The sequence below is a fragment of the Chaetura pelagica genome, unplaced genomic scaffold (assembly GCF_000747805.2).
Source record: "Chaetura pelagica isolate M959 unplaced genomic scaffold, ChaPel_1.0 scaffold11, whole genome shotgun sequence".
In the NCBI taxonomy this organism is placed as follows: Eukaryota; Metazoa; Chordata; class Aves; order Apodiformes; family Apodidae; genus Chaetura; species Chaetura pelagica.
The window spans coordinates 7,261,117-7,284,289 of record NW_009952694.1 but is presented as its reverse complement, the minus strand read 5'-3'; the positions used below and the strand labels follow the sequence as shown (position 1 = coordinate 7,284,289).

The following is a 23,173-nucleotide window of genomic DNA, read 5'->3' as shown; positions in this document are numbered from 1 at the left end:
TGAAGGGGACAAAGGAGCTCACACTTCTCCTTTCTGCCTATTTCTACATATTTTAAAGGCAAAATACTCTCTGTGCCTCTGTAAAGCTCTCATTTTCCTAGATACTACTTCTTTTCACAGCCAGTTTCGTAACCTAAGTTTTTCATTAAGGAAATTAAATGACTCTGCTAACAAATAGGTCTTGTGAGAGATGGGAGATAGGAGTGGGGCAAACAGAAATCAGCTGATCAAGGGATGTTAAGACATCGCTGAAGTAGATCAATATTGGGTGCACTGGTTCAAAATTGCATGCAACAAGGTATTACCTTCTGTCCCCAGAGAGCAGTGATCATCCTTCAGCACAGCTGCTCACATTACAAGTGATGCCTTTTCAATTATCTCAAAGGCCAGATTTACCATGCTCTATTCATAAGTTCATAAGCCCATTAATAACCATCTTGGGAATCAGTGCAAGGCTCCAGACTACATATCACATGATGTCCTCTCTGATACAGGTTTTATTAACTGAGCCAGCATGTCATCAAATGTGTCAAAATGCTTATTTCCTAGCCTGACAAAAGGAAACCAGAGGATGGCCTCTCTCCCTTCTAACTCAGCATTATTATTTAATACCAGCTGCCTGTGAAAAATAAGAGCGCTCAGAGAAAAGCATTACATATACCCAATGTTCATGTTGTGATAAACACCACCACATTGGATGGGAACTTAAAGACTTTAGTTAAAAATGTGTCCTTTAAAATGATCCCACTCTACTGCCGTAAAAGAATTTTGGAACAAATGTGCTTGGATGACATCTGCATGCAGGTGCACTGAGCTGGGTCTACACAGCCAACCAAGCCCAGAACAAAGTGTAAGGTGCAAAGATACCCAACACAGCTTGCAAATACCCAACTTGGGTGTAAAACACAGTAGCAATGTTTATCTGCTGCTGCAGCTGAGTGAATAAATCCTCCTGAACATAGCTGAACATTCCAGGTGCAGAAGCAGAGAAATCTGCCTGCAGCTGCAACTTCTGGACTTTTATGTTTGACTTTGCATTATCCCCGGGATATCTTCATGATACCCCATTGTGCAGATAACCCAGAAGAGCCTGGGGGCACTGAGGGCAGTTGCTGACACAATACAATTCCTCTCTGTAAATGCAGCTGACAGATAATAATCATGACCAAAATGAGCTGAAGGACAATATTGGCACAATACAAATGGAATCTAAATGGAAACATGATACATATAAATTGGAAAGTAGGTTAAGTTTTAAAGTTTCAAGAAAAAAAATTCTTTTAGAAAGATTGTTTTGTTGTGGGTTTTTTTTTTGTTTTTTGTTTGTTTGTTTGTTTTTTTTCCTTCCAGCATTTCAAGAGAAATGGCAGAAGCAGAAATCTGGAAGGCATTAGGTAGTTCTGACACAGACAGAAAACAAACAGTGGTGGTGTAATTGCCTGTAGGGGTAGGACACTGGACTTTATGACCCAGGTAGTCCTCTTCCTGTCCTGTGCTCCAAAATTAAGATGCGCAGACAGAAATTCCGAAAACCTCATCCTTTTGTGAAGCTCCAAAACTAACAATTTTTTTTTGCCCCATCAGAAAGCCAGCACATTTGTAACACAGGGAGCAAATTCTTATCAGGACACAGATAAGGATTCTTAAACCAGTTTCAAGCAAAAGAGTCTTCTAACATGTAAGAGAGGCTGAACTATGTGCCTTTTTCCTAGAAAATCCAATCAAAATGGACTTTACTTGATTTTTTAAAATTAAGGTAATTCTCAGTAACCATTGCAAAACAATTTAAAGAAATACAGGAAAACATGTCCTCCTTCCCTTCTCCACAGAAACATAGAGCAGAGAAGACAAGAAAACAGTGCAAGGAACTGAAAATACCACAAAAAGTACCACATTTCTTCATTAAAAGAAACAGAGAAGACTTGCACAGATAAGGACATACAAGTTAGTCGAAGTAACAAACACAATAAGAAAATTATGCAGTCTCACAACTGGACACAACCAGTACAATTATACTTCAACACATCACAAGAAAATCCCTTCCATGTAACAGAATAATGAACTAAAATTTCTCTTGTATATTTCTCCTGAAATTGTCAGGATGTAAAATCAAGTTTAAGTAGTGATTGAAGGCAGTACTTCTGTAAAACTGTTACTGCAGAAAGGTACTGAATCCCACACTCCTCAGGATGTTTGATGACGTGCAGTCTAAGCCTGCACTCTCAACATGATAAGACTTCCATCCTGAAATTACCCTTCCTGCCCCAACTCTTCAGTACACTTGTACAACAACATCCAGAAAACAGCACCCAAAGGGAACTCCTACATCTTCCTTGAACTCCCCCTAGTTGCATATCTTAATTACCTTTCAGCAAGTCCCAAGTTTTTTCCACACATTGCCCAGCTAATTATATGAGCATATCCAGTGGCTACTACTGAAACACTGTGTTAAACTCTGCTTTTTTTGTGGAGATAAAAGTACTTCAATCTACAATGCTGCAGCATATGTTGCCCACCTGAGTTATGCCAAAAGATCATTGCCCTTTGAGGGTCTTGTGCCTCTAATTATATTTGGGATGCAATATACCATGTATTAAAGGATAATAAGAATATTTGAAAAAAATTGTTTCAACAATGCACCCAAGGACCCCTTAAACAATTGGGAAATGCCACCATAATCAGAGAATCTCAGTCCTATCACTAGTTAAAATAGTATACTAGAACCATGACATAGTTCCCTACAGAACTGGTTAATCCACCATCTCTTTTAAGCTGAGCAGCATCATACTAAACAGTTTTACATGATCCAAAACTTGAAATCCTGTGTGTGGTACTGGCTTTCAGATGAGATAGCCAAAAAATAATGGAATAAGAGAGATGTGATAACATAACAAAGGAAGCCCTTGTCAGTATAAGATATTTTTCTCTCTCCTGCTTAATGATTTCTATTACACAGTTTCCAGAAACTGCACTCCTGACATCAGTAATCAACAAGAATAAAGATAAGCTAAAACAGTAACTGTGTGCACTGAAAGTACATTTGGACAGTCAGAGCTAGTAGTATACTTGGTTATCAGGTATAGGCAAAAACATGCTCAGGTGATGTTTTACATGGGCCCAAACTATACCAGTTATATGAGGTAGTCAGTCTCTTCCTGTAGGCTGCAAACTGCTTAAACAAAACACCAGGAATTTAAATGTAGCAGAAAAAGAGATATACCAAGATATTTAAGAGAGCTTTCACACTACATAAGCTTTATTTCAGCTGGGTTTCAGACTGTGTGTTTGCAGTTCCCCCATCTCACTTCTTTTATGTAAGATGGAAGAGGAAAATGCCTGTATCATGTACTTAACATAAAAGCCTTTCAAATCATTGTTCAGTCATGCTTTATGTACTGAAAGGTTAACTAACAGGAGAGGCTTATTAGCACAAATAATACTACTTCAGCCAAAGATCCCAACAACACACAAGTTCAGGCCCCATCAGCATTTAAATGGAGAAAAAAACCCAACAACACAACACACAACTTGCAGATGTTGTGGACAACAGCAGATGTTGTGGGCAATAGCTGTACCATGTCCAGTTCTAGAGCTTTCAACAGAAGAAGGATATGGAGCTGTTGGAGCGAGTCCAGAGAAGAGCCATGAAAATAATCAGAGGGCTGGAGCACCTCTCCTAGAAAGACAGGCTGAGAAAATTGGGGTTGTTCAGCCTGGAGAAGAGGTCTCTTGGGAGACTTTATAGTGGCTTTCCAGTACCTGAAGAGGGTCTACAGGAAGGGTGGGAGGGATTTTTTACGAGGGCATGTAGTGAGATAGCAATGCGTAATGGCTTAAAACTGGAAGAAGGCAGATTTAGGTCAGACATTACTAAAAAATATTTACTATGAGTGTGCTGAGACACTGAAAAAAAGCTGTCCAGGGAAGTTATGGATGCTGTCTGCCTGGAAGTGTTAAAGGCCAGGTTGCATGGGACTTTGAGCAACCTGTTCTAGTGGGAGGTGTCCCTGCCCATGCAAAGGAGTTGGAACTAGATGATATTTAAGGTCTATTTCAACCCAAACCATTCAATGATTCTATGTTGTGGGCAACAGCAGATGTTCTGGGGAACAGCAGGTGTTGTGGGCACTACCATTACCCCAGCTTTTGTATTGAACCAATCTCTCAGGATGCAGAAGGACACATTGCAAAGCCTTCTGATTTAAGAAAAGAGAATATTCAGAACCAGACAGCTCCACTACTTCAACAATAGTTACCTCTAGACATTTAATCTCGAATGCTTTGTTCTCTCATTCGGTAAGGATATATGTTTCAAAAACACATTGTGATGTATTTTGATTTAATAGATGTTTTAAAATGAAATGCATATATCTGCTTTAAGCATCCTAACAACTGTTAAGGCAATGTGTCTGCATAAGAACTGTGACCCTTTCTTGAAAACTCACAAAAACTTGGATGTTACACTTCCAGCCAAACTCCACTTCAGTGTAATTTCTTCTCAAAATTGTCTCTGCAGTTTCCTGGTAGAATGTGAAAAGCAGCATTTTATTTCATTTCCCATGTAAAACTATGCAGGAATAGTCTTTTATGTTTTCTGGAACAGCTGATTTTTATCCCAGAATCAGCTGCATATCAGTGATTAAGTTATCTTTCCCCTGCACTGAGTTTTGAAATCCTTTAAATTAAAATCATAGTACTAAGTGTAACCTTGTGTGGATTAGATCAAGTTTATACTTGCTAGTAAGATTTAATAATATGTTCCTGATTAAGAGGTTCTTCCTAGAAGCTTAATAGAGAAACAATTCATTTTGGTGTAGTTGATATCATATCAAACATTTGTTAACCTTTGTTGAGCAGGTAACATCAGATACCAGGCCAGGGGTAAATTAAACTGACAGTTGCCCTTGTTTAATTGCTTCTGAGTAGTACTCAGTATGTTTGAATGTGCAGTGAATTAGCGTCCTACCGTGCTGCTATTCATTAACACAAAGATCAAGATTTTTATTTTACTTTTTTGATGCAACCATAGAGAAGGTGATAAAGGCTTTAATTACAAACAGATTGAATTTAGAATCTATTAGTGCAATTTATCCAAGCATACAGAAGTGAGATGGGTTGGTCTGAACAAGCTTGTAAATTTGATGTTCTTGTAAAAGAGAAGAGTATATGTTGCCAATAGTTACTAGAGTCTACAAATATAAAAGGTTTTAGCCTTTTTTTTTTTTTTTTTCTTTTCTTCAGAATGAACACTAAAAACGTCACACATCTCTTTCACATGTTGGGTATTTCAAGAAAAGAACTTTCGCGGAGATTTTCTGAGCTTCTTTCTTTGACCCAGCTGGAAAAAAACCCCTCACTGCTTCACTCCTTTGTATTTAGTACTTAAAAGAAAAACGTCAAGAAGCCAAATCTCTATTTTGTCAGCATCATAAAAAGTTTGAATATTTTCTGGTTTACTCATTCACTGACAAGACTGTGTGACAAACTACAAAAATCCCAATTATTAGTTCTGAAATGCTAAGAAGCAGTACTGCAAAAAGAATAAAGACAATTCAGCTTAAGTTTTACTAAAATTTGTATATATAATGCAGTCTTAGATTACACATACAGTCACAGAAGAAAGCAAAATAAATATTAAGCCAAACACAGTATTTGTTTATCCAGTGTAAAAGAACAAGCAATAACATAACATTGCCATTCAGGGTCTTTGGATAGATACTGTGAGATACTCTGAGATTTTATTATTTGACACCTAATAGCTATTCATAGAACTACAATAATTCCTAAAACAAGCATTTACAAAATAAGTTTTAAGCTTCAGAATGTATTTTAAACAGAGGCCATATATTTAGGGATGAATCTCTCACATAAGCACATAAGCAAGCCTCTTGAGATTTTCTCTTCTAATGAGGACAGTAGTTTTTATTTCTGCACTTACACTGAATTACTAGGCTACGACTTTGCAAGATGTACAACACTAATATGGGCAAGTGTGTGCTCTGAAATAGATGCTGTTAATTCTGTCAACTCTAACAAACCATTATCTTATTCACAGAAGTCTGCTTCCTTGATGAAGCAGCAAAGCTCTCTCTTTTCATGCAAAATCAGTGAAGACAGTGTATTTAGTTATCCCTATCTTTAAGCCAGGCTTCACAAAATTACCCATGTAACTTGCCATTGATTCGTCCTCAATTTCCTCCAATTCTTAATTTTCACTCTGCATTGTCCAGCTGAACTCAGCTCTTCTGCAGAGCCAAAGACACAAGATTATTTTTTTCAGATTTGTGACTCTAATCAGGCTAACTCAGGGTCTGATTTTATCATTTTACTGATTTTTACTAATCACCTTCTCAACGTCCAATAACAACAGCAAAAGCACTAGAATCTATAGACAAACTGTCACCGAGCAAAGAGTTAATTAATCCCTGAATAAAAGCAATGAGCTTTCACACTGTCTGAATGGAGCTAGGGATCTAAAATCCATCATCTTTAGCTAAAGGACATCAGAGTGCTATTTCTTGCACCACTGCATTCAGCTACGTACATTCATTCATACACCTGATACAGCCACTGGCAACAAAGCAGGGACTAAGCTCAGAAGGTCATTGAGATAACGTGGATGAGGCATAGTGCCAAATTGTGCCAGCCATAAACAGGCACACTGGAGAGAGAAGCTCCTTAACTAGCAATGGTTTAATTTCAACCATTCATTTCCCACCACAAAAACTCTTTTCTAAGTCTAGTAGACAAAAATGTGTGGACCATTCCTATGTGTAATGTGAAATAGTTCAAATACATAAAAAATGGGTTTACAAACATCTTTTAAAAATAATAATAAAATAAAGAAGTAAAAATAACATGTTTTAAGCTGTTTTGAAACCTGAAGGTCCATTTTATTTCTTCAAATTAGTTTTCCTTTACTAACTCTTCTGTGCTCAAGGGAACAATAAATGCAGCATGCACAAACACATGGGACTTAGTGGACGCAAAGAGTTTACAAAAGGACAAGAAAAAGCTGAGGGCATTTTGGGACAGAATCCTTGGATATTTATACATAACTCTTCCATTTAAAAACAACAACAACAACAACCAAACAAAAATTCAGGATATTTGGCAATTTCGTACCAGCTGACAAAGCAGACAGTGATGTGCATACCTCAAATTTTATGTTAACTCAGATATAGACTCTCACAGACAAAATAATGATATTTGCTATTTTTTTTCATTCTATAAACCTGATCTTATGCTCCATTTTTTTGGTGTGTGGATGGCCTGCATATAGTATCCTCTTTGTACATTAAGTATTTTCAAAGTACTTGATCATGAACTGAGGCACTCTTCCAGGTAAAGACTATGTGGGATGGGTTGGCCCTGGCAAGTAAATAAACACTTACCCAGCTGCTCATTCATTCACTCCTACCTCACTGGGACAGGATAAAAAAAAATCAGAGGGCAAAAATGAGAAAACTACTAGATCAAGAGCAATACAGTTTAGTAAGTGAAGCAAAGCTTCCTACTGGCAGGCAGATGTTAAGCCACTTCCTAGTAAGAGGGCGACTCAGCACCTGTAATAGTTATTTGGAAAGACACAGGCCATTAGCACCAGCATCCCCTCTTCCTTTTCCCTGCCTTTTTTATTGCTGAGCACATTTTATGGTATGGAATATTCCTTTGGTCTATTTGGGTTATTTGTCCCAGCTCTGTTCCTTTCCAAATTCTTGTGCACCCCCCAGCCTACTCACTGACTTCTGAATATATTGCGGTTTGTCTTTTAACTTACAAGTTAGTCTTTGGGGTAATTTTACCATCCTCCAACAAATATTTTCAATAATAAGTGACAGGTACTAAACATGTTGTGATGACAAGAAAAAAGTCATTTGTTATATGTATGAAGTACTGAGAAATTCACCTCTACAGCATGCACTAAACATTGTTACCCAGAGACAACATTTGCATCCCTCAGTGGAATGCCTGTTATGCCTTTGGATAGGCTTTTTTTGAAGGAAATATCTTTGTTATCCATCCTATCAATACGTTTGTCTTCTGCTCACTTTCTTAGGTTTTGTTTTAGAAATTACAAAATAATTTCATTTTTTTCTGCTATTTCCCTCCTTATTCAGAGAAGCCACAATTTGGGGCAAACAAATTCAAGTGATATAAACATTTACCAGTCATCAACTAGAAATTACTTTTCCATTTAAGAAAAAGCAGTAACTGACAGTATGCATGCTGCTAATCTGCTTCTGTGTTGATCAACATAGATGCACTTAAATAATCTTGTTGTGATCAACATAGAGAAATAGAGTGCAATTAAGAAGAAAGTCTCAGCTGAAGATGACTGCCATCCTAAGCAAAAAGGATGATGTCACTTGTATTTATTAATACAAATAATTACAGAAGGGAGGTAAACACTTGTGATGTTCTCTGTGAGATCCTCAGAACCCATCTGCAATGCAGAAGTTTAATCCTTAGAGTCTCCTAAGTTATACAATGTTGCTAGGGGACAGAATTACTTCCAACCCAATCCTTGTGATGCCAGCACTCTATCTGGCACATGCAGATAGGCAAAAACCTACTCCATTGCATGCAGTGGAGGTTCTGCTGGGGTTTCAAGATACTGTTTAAGGTACTGCAGTGCGTATATAGATATATATGTCAAATCTCATATGAGGACTATATAGCCAATCTTCAGTTAGCTTAAATATTATGCAACCTTAGTTAGATTAAAGGCATCAGCAAAAATTTAGTGATAGCTTCAAGTATTGACAAGCCAAAGCTACAAACATTCACAAGATATATATATCTGAAGAAATCAAAGAGTTTCTGCTGAATTTTCATACTCTAACAAACTCAGAACAATTCTATTTCCTCATTCAGCTCACTTACTATTTTGCTTGCTAAGCTAGCAGTCATGGTTTCAAGTCTTCATGCATATATTAATCCTCAGGTTGCACCTATTAAAGACAATATATTCAGAAGTCTCTGCCAGAGAACTTACCCCTAACAGAAGGCTACATTTGGATAGTTTTTGTACGTTAATAATTGCAGGACACCTGCAGAGTGCTTCCTCAAGTAGGTTGCTAGATTTTTTTCTTGATGGAAAGTTTATTTAGACAGCCTGTTCTTTTAGAACTTCTAAGGATCCAAACAACATAATATTCTGCTTGAAAGCTCTTCCTAATTGCCTTCACTCACCAGTACACAGTTTAGCCACTCTCATTCACTAGTAGTTCATTTCCTCAGCTAGATGCATTAGCCAAGATGGTGTCTCCTATATCCAGCCAGTGACACAAGAGAAAAACTTCTTGCTTCAACAAAACAGCCTTTGCCCCACCTCACCTTTTGGTTATCCACTGGCATGCTTCATCGTAAAACATCTATAAATAGCTCTATTTCGAAAGCATAACCATGCAAACAAGATGAAGATAAGATGAAGTTACCTATATTCACAAAAAATAAACAAACAAAACCTGAAAACGTTTATACAAGAATGAAAAGGTCTAACATGGTGAAACATACATTTTAAGATAAAACTGCAGTCATAAAGACAGTAAGGCAGCTAAAAAAAGCAAAACACAAGATAGGGGATCGAAGCAGAAAGCCAAATTTTCCCCATGTTTTATAGCCTCTGTAGATACACTGCCTGCAAAATAAAACAGGCTAGTTTTAAGGAAACCTTCTTATTTCTGTTTCCTTAGGTAGAAAACGTAAGTCTTTCAATGCCCACTCCAACTTCAGCCTAAGTAAGGTTAAAATATTTTGCATCAAGGTGATCTTGGTTTTAGAAAAGTAAACAACTCCATTTATTATCTCAGTTTACCCCTTAATATATTCAGTTCACCATACACCCTCGGTGGTTATCCTTCTGATTCCAGTTCGTATACATCTATCTCTGCTCAGAAGACATTGTACTGCAGCTGGGCACTGCAGTTTTGGAGAGAGTCTTCAGGGAACACTCTGTACAGAAGAGCCAGGATTGTCTCTACACCCATAGACTCAAACACAGATTTTGGCCTGTCCTAGTTTGAGCCAGGATTAAGCCAATTTTCCTTTTGCTGATTATTGTTTTCCTTCAGTAAGCTTTCTTTTAACTAGTACCAGAGCGTTCCAACTAAGACTGATAAGAGAGGAATGCTTTTCTAACTGCTGGGTCTTCAAGGTCGCACCTTCACTCTGCCGGTTCAGACACTACAGGGAGATCTATGACCCCCTCATAGGAGGCTGAGTTAGACAGACAGCAAAATTGGGCAGAGATATTCCATTCCATATATCTATGTAAGCTCAGAGGAAGGTCAGAGATCACAGAAGACAACTTCCTTCCTGCTTCTTCTTCGTCCCTTCTCTTCTGTCCATGGCCAGCATCCAGGGAGGACTCCGTCCATCCATCATCGTCAACCCCCAGCCTCAAGCTCTCCTGACCTTCATCACTCTGTGCTTTCTCCAGCAGCTCCGGAGTTTTTCAGGACTGTTCCCAGCTAAGGAGATGCTTTGGGAGTTGATGGGAGTGGGGGGAGGTGAGAGGCTTTTGCACATATCTGAACATATCTGTATATAATTGTATATATTTTCTTTTCTCATTAGTGTTTAATTAAAGCTGCGTAGTTTAGTTTTTAATCCAGGAAAGTGACTCTCCTTTTTTCTCTCTCCTTCCCTACCTGGGTGGGAGGGGGAGGGGATTGAGAGCACTGTTGTTGAACCTGAGTCAAATGGTGACATGGCGTAACAGTATAACTGAAAAAAAAATATGGCAGAATGTACACATACATTTTCTTCCGTTTATACTCATTCCTATTTAACAATGACTTCTCTAACTCAGGGAAGACTTTCTTATACTTACTGAATAGTCATCAAAACATACTACGTCAAATACCATTGCCTTTATTTCCAGCCTGATACTATCATAGTGATCTATCCCCACGAGCTCGGGATTACTTAACCAAAACTCCTCCAAAAATCACTAGTCTTTTTGCCCAAGCCAAGAGTCTACTTTCTACAAGCAATTCAGACACTGTACCAATCTCACAACACTATTCTGGAAAGCCAGTCATGAGATGGCAGCTTACAATACACATCAAACTGAAAAACTGCAGAACAAACCAGCAGTGCACATGGAGGGTGATTTTTCTCTCCATAGTCATCACCAGAATGATATCCATCATTGCCTATAGCCATCTTCCTCTCCCCATTTTAGTAATATGAAGATTTTTGCATGTTGTAAATTACAAAATAGGTGTGGTAGTGTAAGGTGAATGCAAGTTTAGAAACATTCAACCACAACTCATACATGCAGTCTTTGAAGCATCCATCAGGGAAGGCAATTTTCTGGTACAGGTTTGGACTTGGTGCTTTGAATGAATTGTCACGGAAAAAAAATAATCTAATAAGGAGGGATTTGAGGCTATAACAACACTCTCTTTCCATGTGCTACTGTTGGTTCACACAAACACCTCATGCTTCATATACAACAACATTGGATAGTATGCCATATATTTTTGCAGGGCTGCCAGCTTGCATTTCATTGTAAATCAGTTGAGAAAAGAGTTTCAGAGGCTGTAATTTTTTGTCACATAAAACAGAAGCCTTAGTCAATAAATTTCTACGGTGTCTGAAAGACTCAATTAAAAAATGAATCCAAACAGAACAACCATAATTTAAATAAGCAAATATATAACTTGTTAATAAGGCATGGTGTTACCAAAAAAAAAAAAAAAAAAAAAAAAAAGTCCAGAAAGTAAGTTGCATTAAAAAAGCAGGCAAACTCTTAATAAGGATCCTTAGCTGAGTATGAGTCACTTTTACCATCTTTAAAATAGGACCAGAGCTTGACAAACTAAATATTTTGGATTTTAGTGATTCCCATTAGAAAATAATGATCACCAGGTGGCTTTTGTCACCTGTTATCACCAAGAGAACATCCAGGGAAGTGAGAAGAGGTCAGAATCCAGTAAATAGTATAAAATTTAAAAAAAAATTAATGTAAAAAAAGAAAGTTTATGATTGGAATATGCAGAAAGGCCCCAGAAGAAGAGATCTCTCCAATACTTATCCATGAATATCTCTTCTACTTTTACTATTAAATATAATTACTTCTGAAAATATGGAGTTGCTAATATACATAAAATAAAGTACATTTACATTGGTCTTCCCTGTTTTAATACCTATTTTATCTTTCTCCTACAATTTGCTTTATGGATTAAGTATTTGCAGTTTTAAAACTTTATTATCAGTTTAATCTGCTTCCATAGCTCTGATCTAATTTTATTTTTCCCCCATATTTCTATTATAATTTGAACCACAATGCATTATTTTTCTTTACACTTGAAAATGGCCTAATGGACAAGCTTTTAAAAGATAGGAAAATGGATAGTCTTTGAATATGACAGCATGAAGCATGTGGTAGTTTTCAGTCAGTTATGAAATAATCTTGGTCTCATGAAAAGCTTGTTTGTATTTTGCTAAATAAAAAGTCCTATATGGTGTTGCATTTTAAATGTCATTTCAAGATGCATCTTTCATTTCAGCTTTCAACTTCTTCCAAAATAATCATGAGCCCACTTCTCTGACTTTGAACCATAAACCAGAGGTAGCAAAGTCTTACAGATATTCGAGAAGCCAATAAAACTTCAAAAAGTTCCTCTTCAACTTTTCTATTGCCTATAACAGCATGAGTCTCAGACTACATTTTTTTATTTGAACATTTAGGTAGCGTCAGCAATATACAAGATGAACAGTATTACCATACCCAGAAGAGCCCAGCAGCATGCCTTTGCTCCTCATGAATGAGTCACAAATCCTCCTAATCCACCCTGACCACAAAAGAACAAGTGAAATGAAAGCTGAATAAGTTCTGTATTTGCTACTAGTATACATCTTCATGGATAAACCTGGCCAAACTACACAGGAAGCAGACAACCTTCAGCATTAAAGCCACAATGAATAGCTTTAATTTAGATCTGAAACCATCTGAAACTAGCATCATGCCATTCAGAGTAGTTTAAATAAAATACGTAGGGAGGATTAAAAAAAAACCCTTTAATTCCTTTCTAAAACTGACTGGAAAGAGAAAATAATGAACTGGTTTTGTGGTTGTTTTTTTATTTTGTTTTGTTGGGTTTTATGTTTGGTTTGTTTTGTTTTAATGAATGTTTCCACCTCAGGTTAAGTTTGTGTGATTTGTTTCAATCTATCCAGCAAAATTCATTATAATGTTAAGAAAAGATCACTCACGAAAAAATTAATTTGAACTTATTTTTACGGGTGGAATTGATAATATCTGAGACCAAGGTATAGAGAAAAGCAATGTGCTTTCATTATTAATACCAAAAAGGCTCATTGTACAAGTTCTTAACATAGGACTAAAATTTTCTTTTTGTTTCTTATGTCTGTTTCACCTCTTCCTTCAGCTTAGCATCACAAAGAGAAGCCTGACTTCCATTTCCTCTGTAACATCCCATTAGGCAGCCAAGAGCAAGATCCCATCTTAGACCTCTTTTTCCAAGACTCAACAAATTCATAGTATAATTGAATGATTTGGGGTAGAAGGCACCCCAAAGATCATACAGCTCCAACCCCCCAGCATGGGCAGGAACACCCTCCACTAAACCAGGTTGCCCAAAACTTCATCCAACCTGGCCTTGAACACTGTCAGGTATAGGGGAATCACTACACACCTGTTCGCTACCACCCATCCAGCCCCATACTGGGATTGGGAAATCCAGCCCAGCAGGTGCCTTGCTGACTGTTTCCCCTGGCTCCATGCAAGTCATACTGACAGTCTAATGGCTAACGACCATATTCTAGTCCATTCAAATAAATCTGAATTTCACAATACAATTCAGATTAAAATAAAATTCAAAACTTAAAATGGTAGTGATGAGTACCAGCCCTGACCCTTGTTTCAGAACCACCCTGCAATATACACAGTGCTTAACATTATTCTGAACATGGAAAATTTCAGTAGCAGATTAAGACCCTCAGTCATTCACATTAGGTCTGTGTTTTGGGCCCCAGCATTCCTCCTATTTAGTTTTATCTTCAAGATCCAGTGAAATGTCAACAGCTCCCCAGCTCATTCAAAACCTGCAAATGGTGCTTTCCCCTTAATGAATAAGACATTGAAAATAATCTGAGAATCAAGTAACATGACCAGCTTCTACCTCTAATAAACTTCTTGGCTACTTCATTTACCAAGGAAAACAAAGTAAACAACTCACCACATAAAGAATCACAAAAAATAACAAATTTCAAAAGTTTCCATTCTTAGTGTTCTCATTTCTTCAAACAATTCAATTCTCCCTAAAGTCACCTTCATTCAAGTACTCTATTTTAATATTTGCTCTCACAAAAATATGTATTTTCTTTTTACAAAGCCATGTTGTACTAAAAACATTATATTCTTCTGCTTTTGAAATATTTTGCTAAAGCATCAGTTATATCAACTTGAAGATCTGTTCAGTTCTCACTTAACTTTCTTAGTGAGACAAAAACCCAACCCATTTCATTCTCTGACTTCTGAGAATAGTAATGCTCTACACCATAAATGCAGTTATATTCAGAAAGGTGTATATAACACATTAGATCAACACTGCCACAAAATATTTATGCAATTTTTTAAATAAACCTAAACCCTACTGCTATTGTATCTCCTAAGGTCTTTATTTTTTTCCCCTTGGTTTGGTGTGTTCCCCCAATTTCTTCTGGCACCAAGACTTGGTTTCCTGTGCATCCCATTCAGTAATTCTACAAAAGCCCAAAGTACTAGCTAAGGCAGGTTAATTTAATATGTGCTGAAGCTAAAGAAAGTGCAGAGTGTGACACATATTATTTTATAGCAATAGTTTTCTTCAAATGTGTATTTCATTAACAGAAACCCAGGTCTGGTATAGACATGGGCCCATTTATACTCACGATATGCAGCTGCAGAAAATCACCAAGCCCAGGGGCACTGTCAATCCGAACAAGAATTCCATCCTTCACCGTTGTGCTGAAGCCTACAGCAAGACGGTCTGTCCTCGTGCTTGGTCTGTCATTAGCTGGCCAGGTGTACAGGATGAGACCTCCACTCTTCCCAAATATATACGTGGCACCAGCTACAAAACATAAAACCAAAGAAATAACTATTAGTTATTTAGTTATTTAATATTAGTTATTTACTTGTTTGCCCACTCTGGTAAAAAGGCTATGATTGCTGAGAGAATACAAGCAAGCATACATTTTTAATTAGTTAAAGGGTGAAATTAATGCCTGCTACTGGCCAGACTATTGATAGCATAACAAGACTCTAGAAAAATACAATCAAGTAGATTATTAAAATATATGTTTCCAGACTCAACCAGGTAACAGAAGACAGCAACACATACTAAAAGTCTTCTATTTTGTGACAACTGACATTTTGGGCCCTCTTTGATATTGGAATTGACTCCATATATAAGACACATGAAATACTGCTCTAGACTGCCCTCTTCAGCTTCACACATGTATGCTTCCTTCTACAGACTTGCAAGTTTTCCTTTGTAGAGCAATGGATCTGAGTGCTAGATACTTTTTGTGATGGAAGGAGAGATGAAGGTGAAATAGCTTTTTACCAGACAAAACATATCTGTTCCTTCACCATTAGCCTTGCAACATTAGACTTGATAACAAACAGTGTAATTCTCTCCTTATGGAAAGTTCATCCTTCAAATGAGCATGGACTTGAGAATCACAAACACTTAAAGCGATTAATCTAAGTGTGCATGTATGTTAATCAGAACATACTCATCTTCCTACACACATCAGAGCAGAACTACAAACAAACAAGCAAGCTTCCTCTAAAGGCATAAATAACTCCAAAAAATTTTTCTGTACACAACTCAATGAAGTACATTCCTAAATAAAGACAACCAGCACTTAAGATAAAGATAAATGACAATCAATGACAATCAATCCACACCTGTTTCAGAAGCATGGGATTCAATCTTATATAGAGATCCAAAGGGAATATTCACCAGCTCTCCTTAAGGCTGGGCTTGTCTTCAGCTCAAGACTATTCACACACAATGGAAGACTGTCTTTTTCTCAAAGCTTCTTAAGAATTTTGGATATCTGGTCAATATATTTACAGGATGGTTTGTCTTTACAGTAAGCTTGGGAATTTATTCCTTGACCTTAAATTTAAGGATAACACCAAACCTCTTCAAAGCTGAACACTGTCCTCCCACACTCATGAGCACCATCTGAGCTTAGCAAGGCAGACACACAAGTGAGGAATTATTGTCACAGATGAAGAAGCTGAGAAGCAAAAGCATTTGGAGCTTACAGTCTCACTTGTACTGAGCACCCTGAATTAGTAGCTAGATTTTATAACTCAGCACTTATAAAATCAGGCCCTGAATTTCTCAGAAAGTTTGATTAAAATTCCTGTCCTAGAACCAAATCCACAGGTATGACGGGAAAAACACATCTTAAAGCTTCAGCCGCTTGATGCACCTCTTTTCTGAGCACTATTACAATGTATCATGAGCTATAGAGTAAGAGGCAAAAATAACCAGCTCCCACTACTGCATCAGGGATGACATATCTGGAAGAAATTACAGGCAACGTGCTGGGTACATTTTCCAATCTGATAGAAACTACAGCTGATGATTTATTTTTTTCCCCATCATATACCAATCAGCAACACGTATCATGCAACCCTGAAAAGAGTCAACATAATTAGATACACGTGGAATCACATATGGGTAACTTCTACACTTGCCTACAAAACTGCAGTTCAACTAAAGCTCCTTATAACCTGAATTCCAAATAAATACTACATATTAGTAGAAGTAATTGATACACTTTGCCCTTGCTTAAGAGGCTTCCTGTGGACATCTCAGCACATATTACCAAAATAGACCTCAAAAACTCAGACACATGGAAGGGAAATTATTTGTGAGCAGCTGACTCAAAAACAGAGTTAAAATGAATCCACTTTTCCTTACTTCCAGGTTTGTGCATATCCACCAGAGCATGTCCAGTAAATTAAAAAAAAAAGGTTTTGAAATCAAGGTTAAGTAGAAAATTTCACTCATATTTCTGAATTAAGAAAAGAGCACATTGGCATACTGCAACTGTGCACATTTCAGTTCCAGACTGAACTCTATCTCTTCATTCAGCTTTGAACTCAAGATGGAGGTTGCACAACCACTTAAAAAATAGGTAGATAGGAATTTTGCTTGTCTTTTTGTTTAAATGCATCCTCAACTGTATCTGTAATCTCTCGTGAAGAGAGATAGATGGAGATGATCGGGTAGTGAATTTTCTATGGCTTCTTCTCATGCACAGAAAATCACTGTAAACTACATTACAGATATGCAGCCTCAGTTTACCTTTTTTTTTTTTCTCCTGAAAGTTTAGTCTAAAAGACTGAAGACTTTAATGGCATAATTTTGCTTAGTAGAAAAACATAGCAATGTATTAATGAAACAAGATGAGTTAACACATTGTTGATAACTTCATAGATTAAAACCCACTTTCCAAACCTTTAATCACTTGACTTGCAAATTCTACTCATTCTCTTTGTACTGGATATCAGGTCCTTCAACAAAAAAAGACAAGCTTGGAAGAGAGTTTTTTGCTACTTATGAAGACAGATGATTTCTTTGTCTAAGAACTATTCAGCTGCAGGTAGAGCATGTCAGTGCTCCTACAAGCACCACTTAGAACCAATTATGTCTTCATAAGCTTGTCATGGGATTTAAGAGCCCATTTTCACTTCTAAGGCTTCTAAGCCTAACTTGAAGATATTCAGTACTTTGGGTTTGTGCACTAAGATAATATGCAACAATCAGAGCATCACCGTCCAAACTAATCTGTTAATTGAAGTCTGGCATCCAGCATTTGTTTCCTTATTGTCCAGATCAGAATTATCTGCATAATGATAGACTGGCCACTTGTTTGCTGGGTTCCTTCCCTTCCCCACCTTTTTAAGGGTATGCAGGATGCCCATTGCCTTTTTTGGAAAGAGATTGCATATTAACATTGCACCAGTACCACTTTTTTCCCCAAAGTATGAACAAAATAGTCACTCTAGTCTGATAATAGAAGGTGCAGACAGCATGTAAAAGTGGAAGAGGGAGGATAACAAGAGTTACTACCACAATGCAGTCAAAAAAACCCAAACAAGCAAAACAAAACCCCAGAAAATACAACCAACCAACAAAAAACCCAAACAAAAACAAAACCCAAATCCCAAAACAAGAAAAACCCCAAACCAAAAAAACACACAAACCCCCCACTCTAAAATACAACACAAACACACTTGATTTAATTGCTTCTATTTGACTGAAGCAACCATAGGTTTATGAAGTTTATAACTCCAAGAGAATTGAACAAGACAAACAATTCTATCTGGTTGGCCTTGCTTCATGGTGGTGTGAGTGAGCAGATTAGACTATACCTCCAGAGGTCCATACTGATCTTAAATTGGCAGCTATCCGTTATTTGTGGTCCTGCAGAGGACAGTAGACCACTTCAGTGAAAAACTGAAAAAAAGATGATTAAATGAAAGTCTGTTCAGCTTGAGGTCTTCTCATTGCACCTAAGCTTTGTTACAGATCTCTTTATTACACAAGAGCACACTTTTTTTTTCTATGACACCTTCTATTAAAAACAGACAATGGCTATTAATGAGCAGCCACTTGACATTTAGTTTTTCCTCATTATTCAAGGTTTAGTTATATATCTCCTTCAATAAATTCAACACCAGCTGTGCCTGAAAACAGAAAAATCTGAGGAACTGATAAATTCCATTATATTTATTGTTAAAGTGCTTCACCACTTCAACTATGTAACACTAACTCACTAACTTGAACCTACATAAATCTTATAAACTGATAAACTTATAGTTTGGCAAAGTGGCAGTTGACATTTCCCAGAAATGACATCACTTGCAACTATAACTTCCAATTTTGGTATTTAGAAATTTAAAAATCAGAGAGGTGGATATGTTGCAACACACATGACAATGCTGCTATTTAAAGTCTGCATATCTGGCTTAGGCAAATATTTACTAGCTATATTCATGAAAAGAGCTATTTGATTATTCAGTTTCATTCAAAACAGAATAGTTTGAGGCAAACAATCCTCATGGAAAATTCCTAGCAACAAAGTTATAAGCAGTATTATACAAGCCACCGCAAATAAAACCACCTAGTGAGTTGTGCTAAGAAACATGTACTTGAATTTGGCACCACCACCTATAATTTGAAATCAGTTATCACTTTTCCTCATCATTGCCCAAAGACATAAAAAAAACACATCTATCTTAAGGAAGAGTATCCTTCAATCAACACAGTACGACTGCAGCAGCCATATCCTGCCTAAAACTAATCCTGTAAAGCAGTAGAAAACAAGTTTGTCACATCTGCACAAGATATAACTTCTTTTGTGCCTTAGGGATACTGTGAATCTTCCCATAATAAATATTCTATTGCAAATTCTCTATTTGCATCTACTAAGCCATCAATAATTTATTTTGCCTCAGCTACAGCACAACATACAGTCATTTCGCCGTGGCCAGGAAAACACAAAGTTTGGCAGGTAGAGCAATGTTTATATATCAAAGGGTTAAATGCAACAACTGTGTATTGACATGCAAGTATGAGTTTAACACACTGTGAATGCCACAATTTAGATTTTTACAACTAATAGGACTTTTAAGATTAAATTATAAGAAACTCAGGCCAATTTGCAAGCTACGATCATTACCCGAGTCAACACAGCAAAATCTATGACCAGGGTCCCACATGGCTTTGTGACAACATTGCTGCTGACAAAACAACATCAGGTAGGGTAATCTCACTTAATTAGTTTTAGCATCATCTAGCACAGAGGGCCTTCCTCCAAGAGCACGTCTCCAGCGTGTCCTCATCAATGTCTCCTTCCATGTGCCTCTCAAACACATGCTACCTCCAGTCCCCAGGGTTATTACTGTTTCTTAAAAGTGTTGTGTTCAAGCAGCAGCACCATGTGCTCCACTGACAGGTCAAAGTTGGGGCATGTGGTTGATTGTTTTAATCAATGTCAGAGCCAGCTGCAACCGCGCACAGAGTAGTTCATGGCTTCCTCCCACACCGGGTGCTCTGCAGTCCTCTGCCACTCATGGCCCATTGCAAACCTAAATATCATCACTGTGGTGGTAATTCACCAAAAACCACAAGCTATGTAAAGTTAATGACAACTTCCTACCTAAAAAAACATGCAAGATAAGGTCTATGCCTTCTCCTCAGCTATTGTATCTTCTCTCTCTTACATAAAATTCTTCAAAAAGTATAGATATTGTTTTACTTATTAAAATTATTGTAAGAGGACTGGAAATTTACCTTTACATTCCACAAACAAGAAACACTGAATCTTCCTTACCCACTGCTTATTTTTTTGGACTTCATTCCACACCACCCTCACATTTTGTGCCTTTTTAATAGCCCAACTATATTTTCTGCTTATTCCATTAATTCTGACGAGTCACCTAGGGTACTTCATATGATGGTGCAAAGGTCCTACTATGTTTATTACCAATCATAACCTTCTCCTTTGGAACAAAAATCTCTAGGTAAGCTACAGGAAAATTTGTGATGATGACATTTTGCTCTTCTTTCTTGGAAGAAAACCAAAATTTAGGCTATTTTCAAGAAGTAATATTGTCAAGGGATGGAATCAGTAAGAAATTGTATGTGACCACAGGTAGTCCTTTAAAGAGGCAATTAAATAATGAAGATCTGATAGTTCATGCCGATATTAAAAAATTCCCACAAAGTCTCAATAAGACAAGGCAGAAGGTCTTCTGAATTCAAATAAATAAATAAATAAAGTAATGGTGACCCTTATTTTATTGTACCTGGATTAGGCAGTTCATTTTACTATTTTCATCACAACAGTAAAGGAAAGCAAGTTAGATAGAATACCGGCATGAAAACAAGTGAGAAGAGATCAGGCATGCATCTTCAGAAACTCAGGAAGGAGATGAAATTTGCAGCAGCAGGAAGCATCATTGACCACATAATGAAAATACAGTTCCCAAAACATGGTATCTAAGAGAGATATTCTCTCCTAGCAAGTGGGGATGAAGAAAGTAACAAAGAAGACCTGCTCAGAAAAATTTCTGTTCCAATGTAAGACTCCAATAAAACAGATTGGAGGTTTTGTCTGAAATACAGTCAGATTAATTTGATCGCTGCCTTGAAATGTAAGGTTTCTCCCTTATGTTCACAACTTAAGGTAAACTGCATATTTACTGCATAAACTCAGCATCTGGTCAGGGAACCAACAGTGGCATAGATCTTCAGGCCTTAATTCAGGTAGTTCAACATCTTATTTATGCTTGCTTGGTACACTCTTGGGGAAAAATGAGCTGTGCTTTGAACACCAGCACTAAGGGGGAGATAAAGCAAACAATGCAGATTACACAAACCATAAAAGAACACCAGAACTTTCAAATGGCTTCTATTTATTGTTCCCCAAAAGTTTATCACATGGCTACATGAACAATAAATTATCAGTTGATACCTGTACACTTTCAAAAGAACATGCATTGGCTGAGTAAAAATGAAGATTCTCACAATTGTTTTTCCAAACACTCTGAGACCCAGGCTTAACACCACACTCATCTCACATCTCAAAACGCAGGCACTTTTTGACATGAAACTGAAATTGCCTTCACACTTTAAAATATGAAGGAGCTGCTTCTATACAAAAAGGAGGAGGAGTTACAAAATCTGCAAGACTAACACAAAACAGGAGCAGCAATTCAGATCCTGACTGCTTTCTGTGTTTGTCTTTTTAATTACAGCAAATTAATGTGAGTCACTTTCCTCCCAGCATGTGTGTATCAGCCAACAATAGGATCAGACAGTATGCTACTTCTTATTAGTTACACTGCATTAAAAAGATTGGAAGAGAAAAAGGGGGAGAGTAAGGAAGTGTTCCTGGAGCTACTAAAAGATCCAAGATATCTTATGCTTGAACTATAAATTCCCTTAGATCCAGGATACTGAGAAGATCAAGTTTTTTCCAAAATCTGAATTTGCCATGGGGCATTTTGGGGATGTTTATCAACTCAGAAGGAATTTAGGGATTAGCTGCTGACTAAAATGGACCCAAGATGACCACAGGCATACCAATGTAAACATAATTCAGTAATATCTTCACTTGCATTATAACATAACTAGCCAGACAAAGATCTGGTTAATTCACTGTCATGTCTTTAACACTGATCCTTAGTGGACATCCAAGGAAAAAAGAGCACAGCTAGCATGTATCTTGAAAGTATACACCCGTACTATGAGTCTTTTCAGCACTTAACTCAGCCTCATGTGTTTTGTAATCCCAAATAGATCTTATTTCCAAGTACTCATCCAGTCTCTCTTTGAGTGAATTTAGAAATTTTGAATTCACAATAATGATTTGCAAACCTTTAGCAATTACTCGCACAAATCTACCACTGATGTAGCGAGCTGAGCATTACCCTGCTGTGGGCCCTATCAGCAAAGGCAGCCAACAGCATCCTATTGTCTATTAACAGGACCATAACCTGTTAGCAGGTGAAGTAATTATTCCCCCTTCCTCTCTGCTTGTTAGTCTGCATCTAGAATAATGCATCCAGTTTTGGAGACCCCAATACAAGAGGGATATTGACAAAGTGAAGTGAGTTCAATGAAGGGCCACAAAGACAGGCGGCTGAAGTGTCTACCTTGTGAGGAGAGGACAAAGGATTTGTGCTTGTTCAGCTTGAAGATGACAACTTCAAGGGGACCTAAGTGCAGTCTCAAAGCACCTGCAGTGAGGTTGTTAAGAAGACAAAGGCAGGCTCTTCACACAACAGAAAGCAATAGGCATAGCATGAAGTGAGAGAATCTGGCATGGTCAAAGGAAAAAGCTTTCACTTCAAAACGACAGACATGGAGTCAAACAGGTTGCCCATGGAGATTTTGGAGTCTTTATGTGTGGAGGTTTTCAAGATTTGACTACATAAACCCCCAATGAATCTGATCTGACCTTATATCTGACTCCACTCTGAGAAAGGGTTTAGACTAGAGACTTCTTGAGATCTCCTCCAGTCTGAGTGATTCAATTGTGTGAAGAATCACTTTTTTCATAATTGGTCTTGCTAAACAGATTATGTGCTCCCCAGTTCTTGTACTGGAAGACACAGTTA

At 37.4% G+C, this 23,173-nt stretch overlaps 1 protein-coding gene across 8 annotated transcripts in view; it reads right to left on the bottom strand.

Moving 5' to 3' along the window:
* The window catches only part of NRXN3 (neurexin 3), a 965,840-nt gene that overhangs the window by 242,943 nt on the left and 699,724 nt on the right, over positions 1–23,173 (bottom strand). For all 8 annotated transcript variants that reach the window (XM_009993910.1, XM_009993916.1, XM_009993918.1 and 5 more), the window contains one exon: positions 14,908–15,089. In XM_009993910.1, coding sequence (XP_009992212.1) covers positions 14,908–15,089 — 182 coding nt within the window. The remainder of the gene's footprint in view (positions 1–14,907; positions 15,090–23,173) is intronic.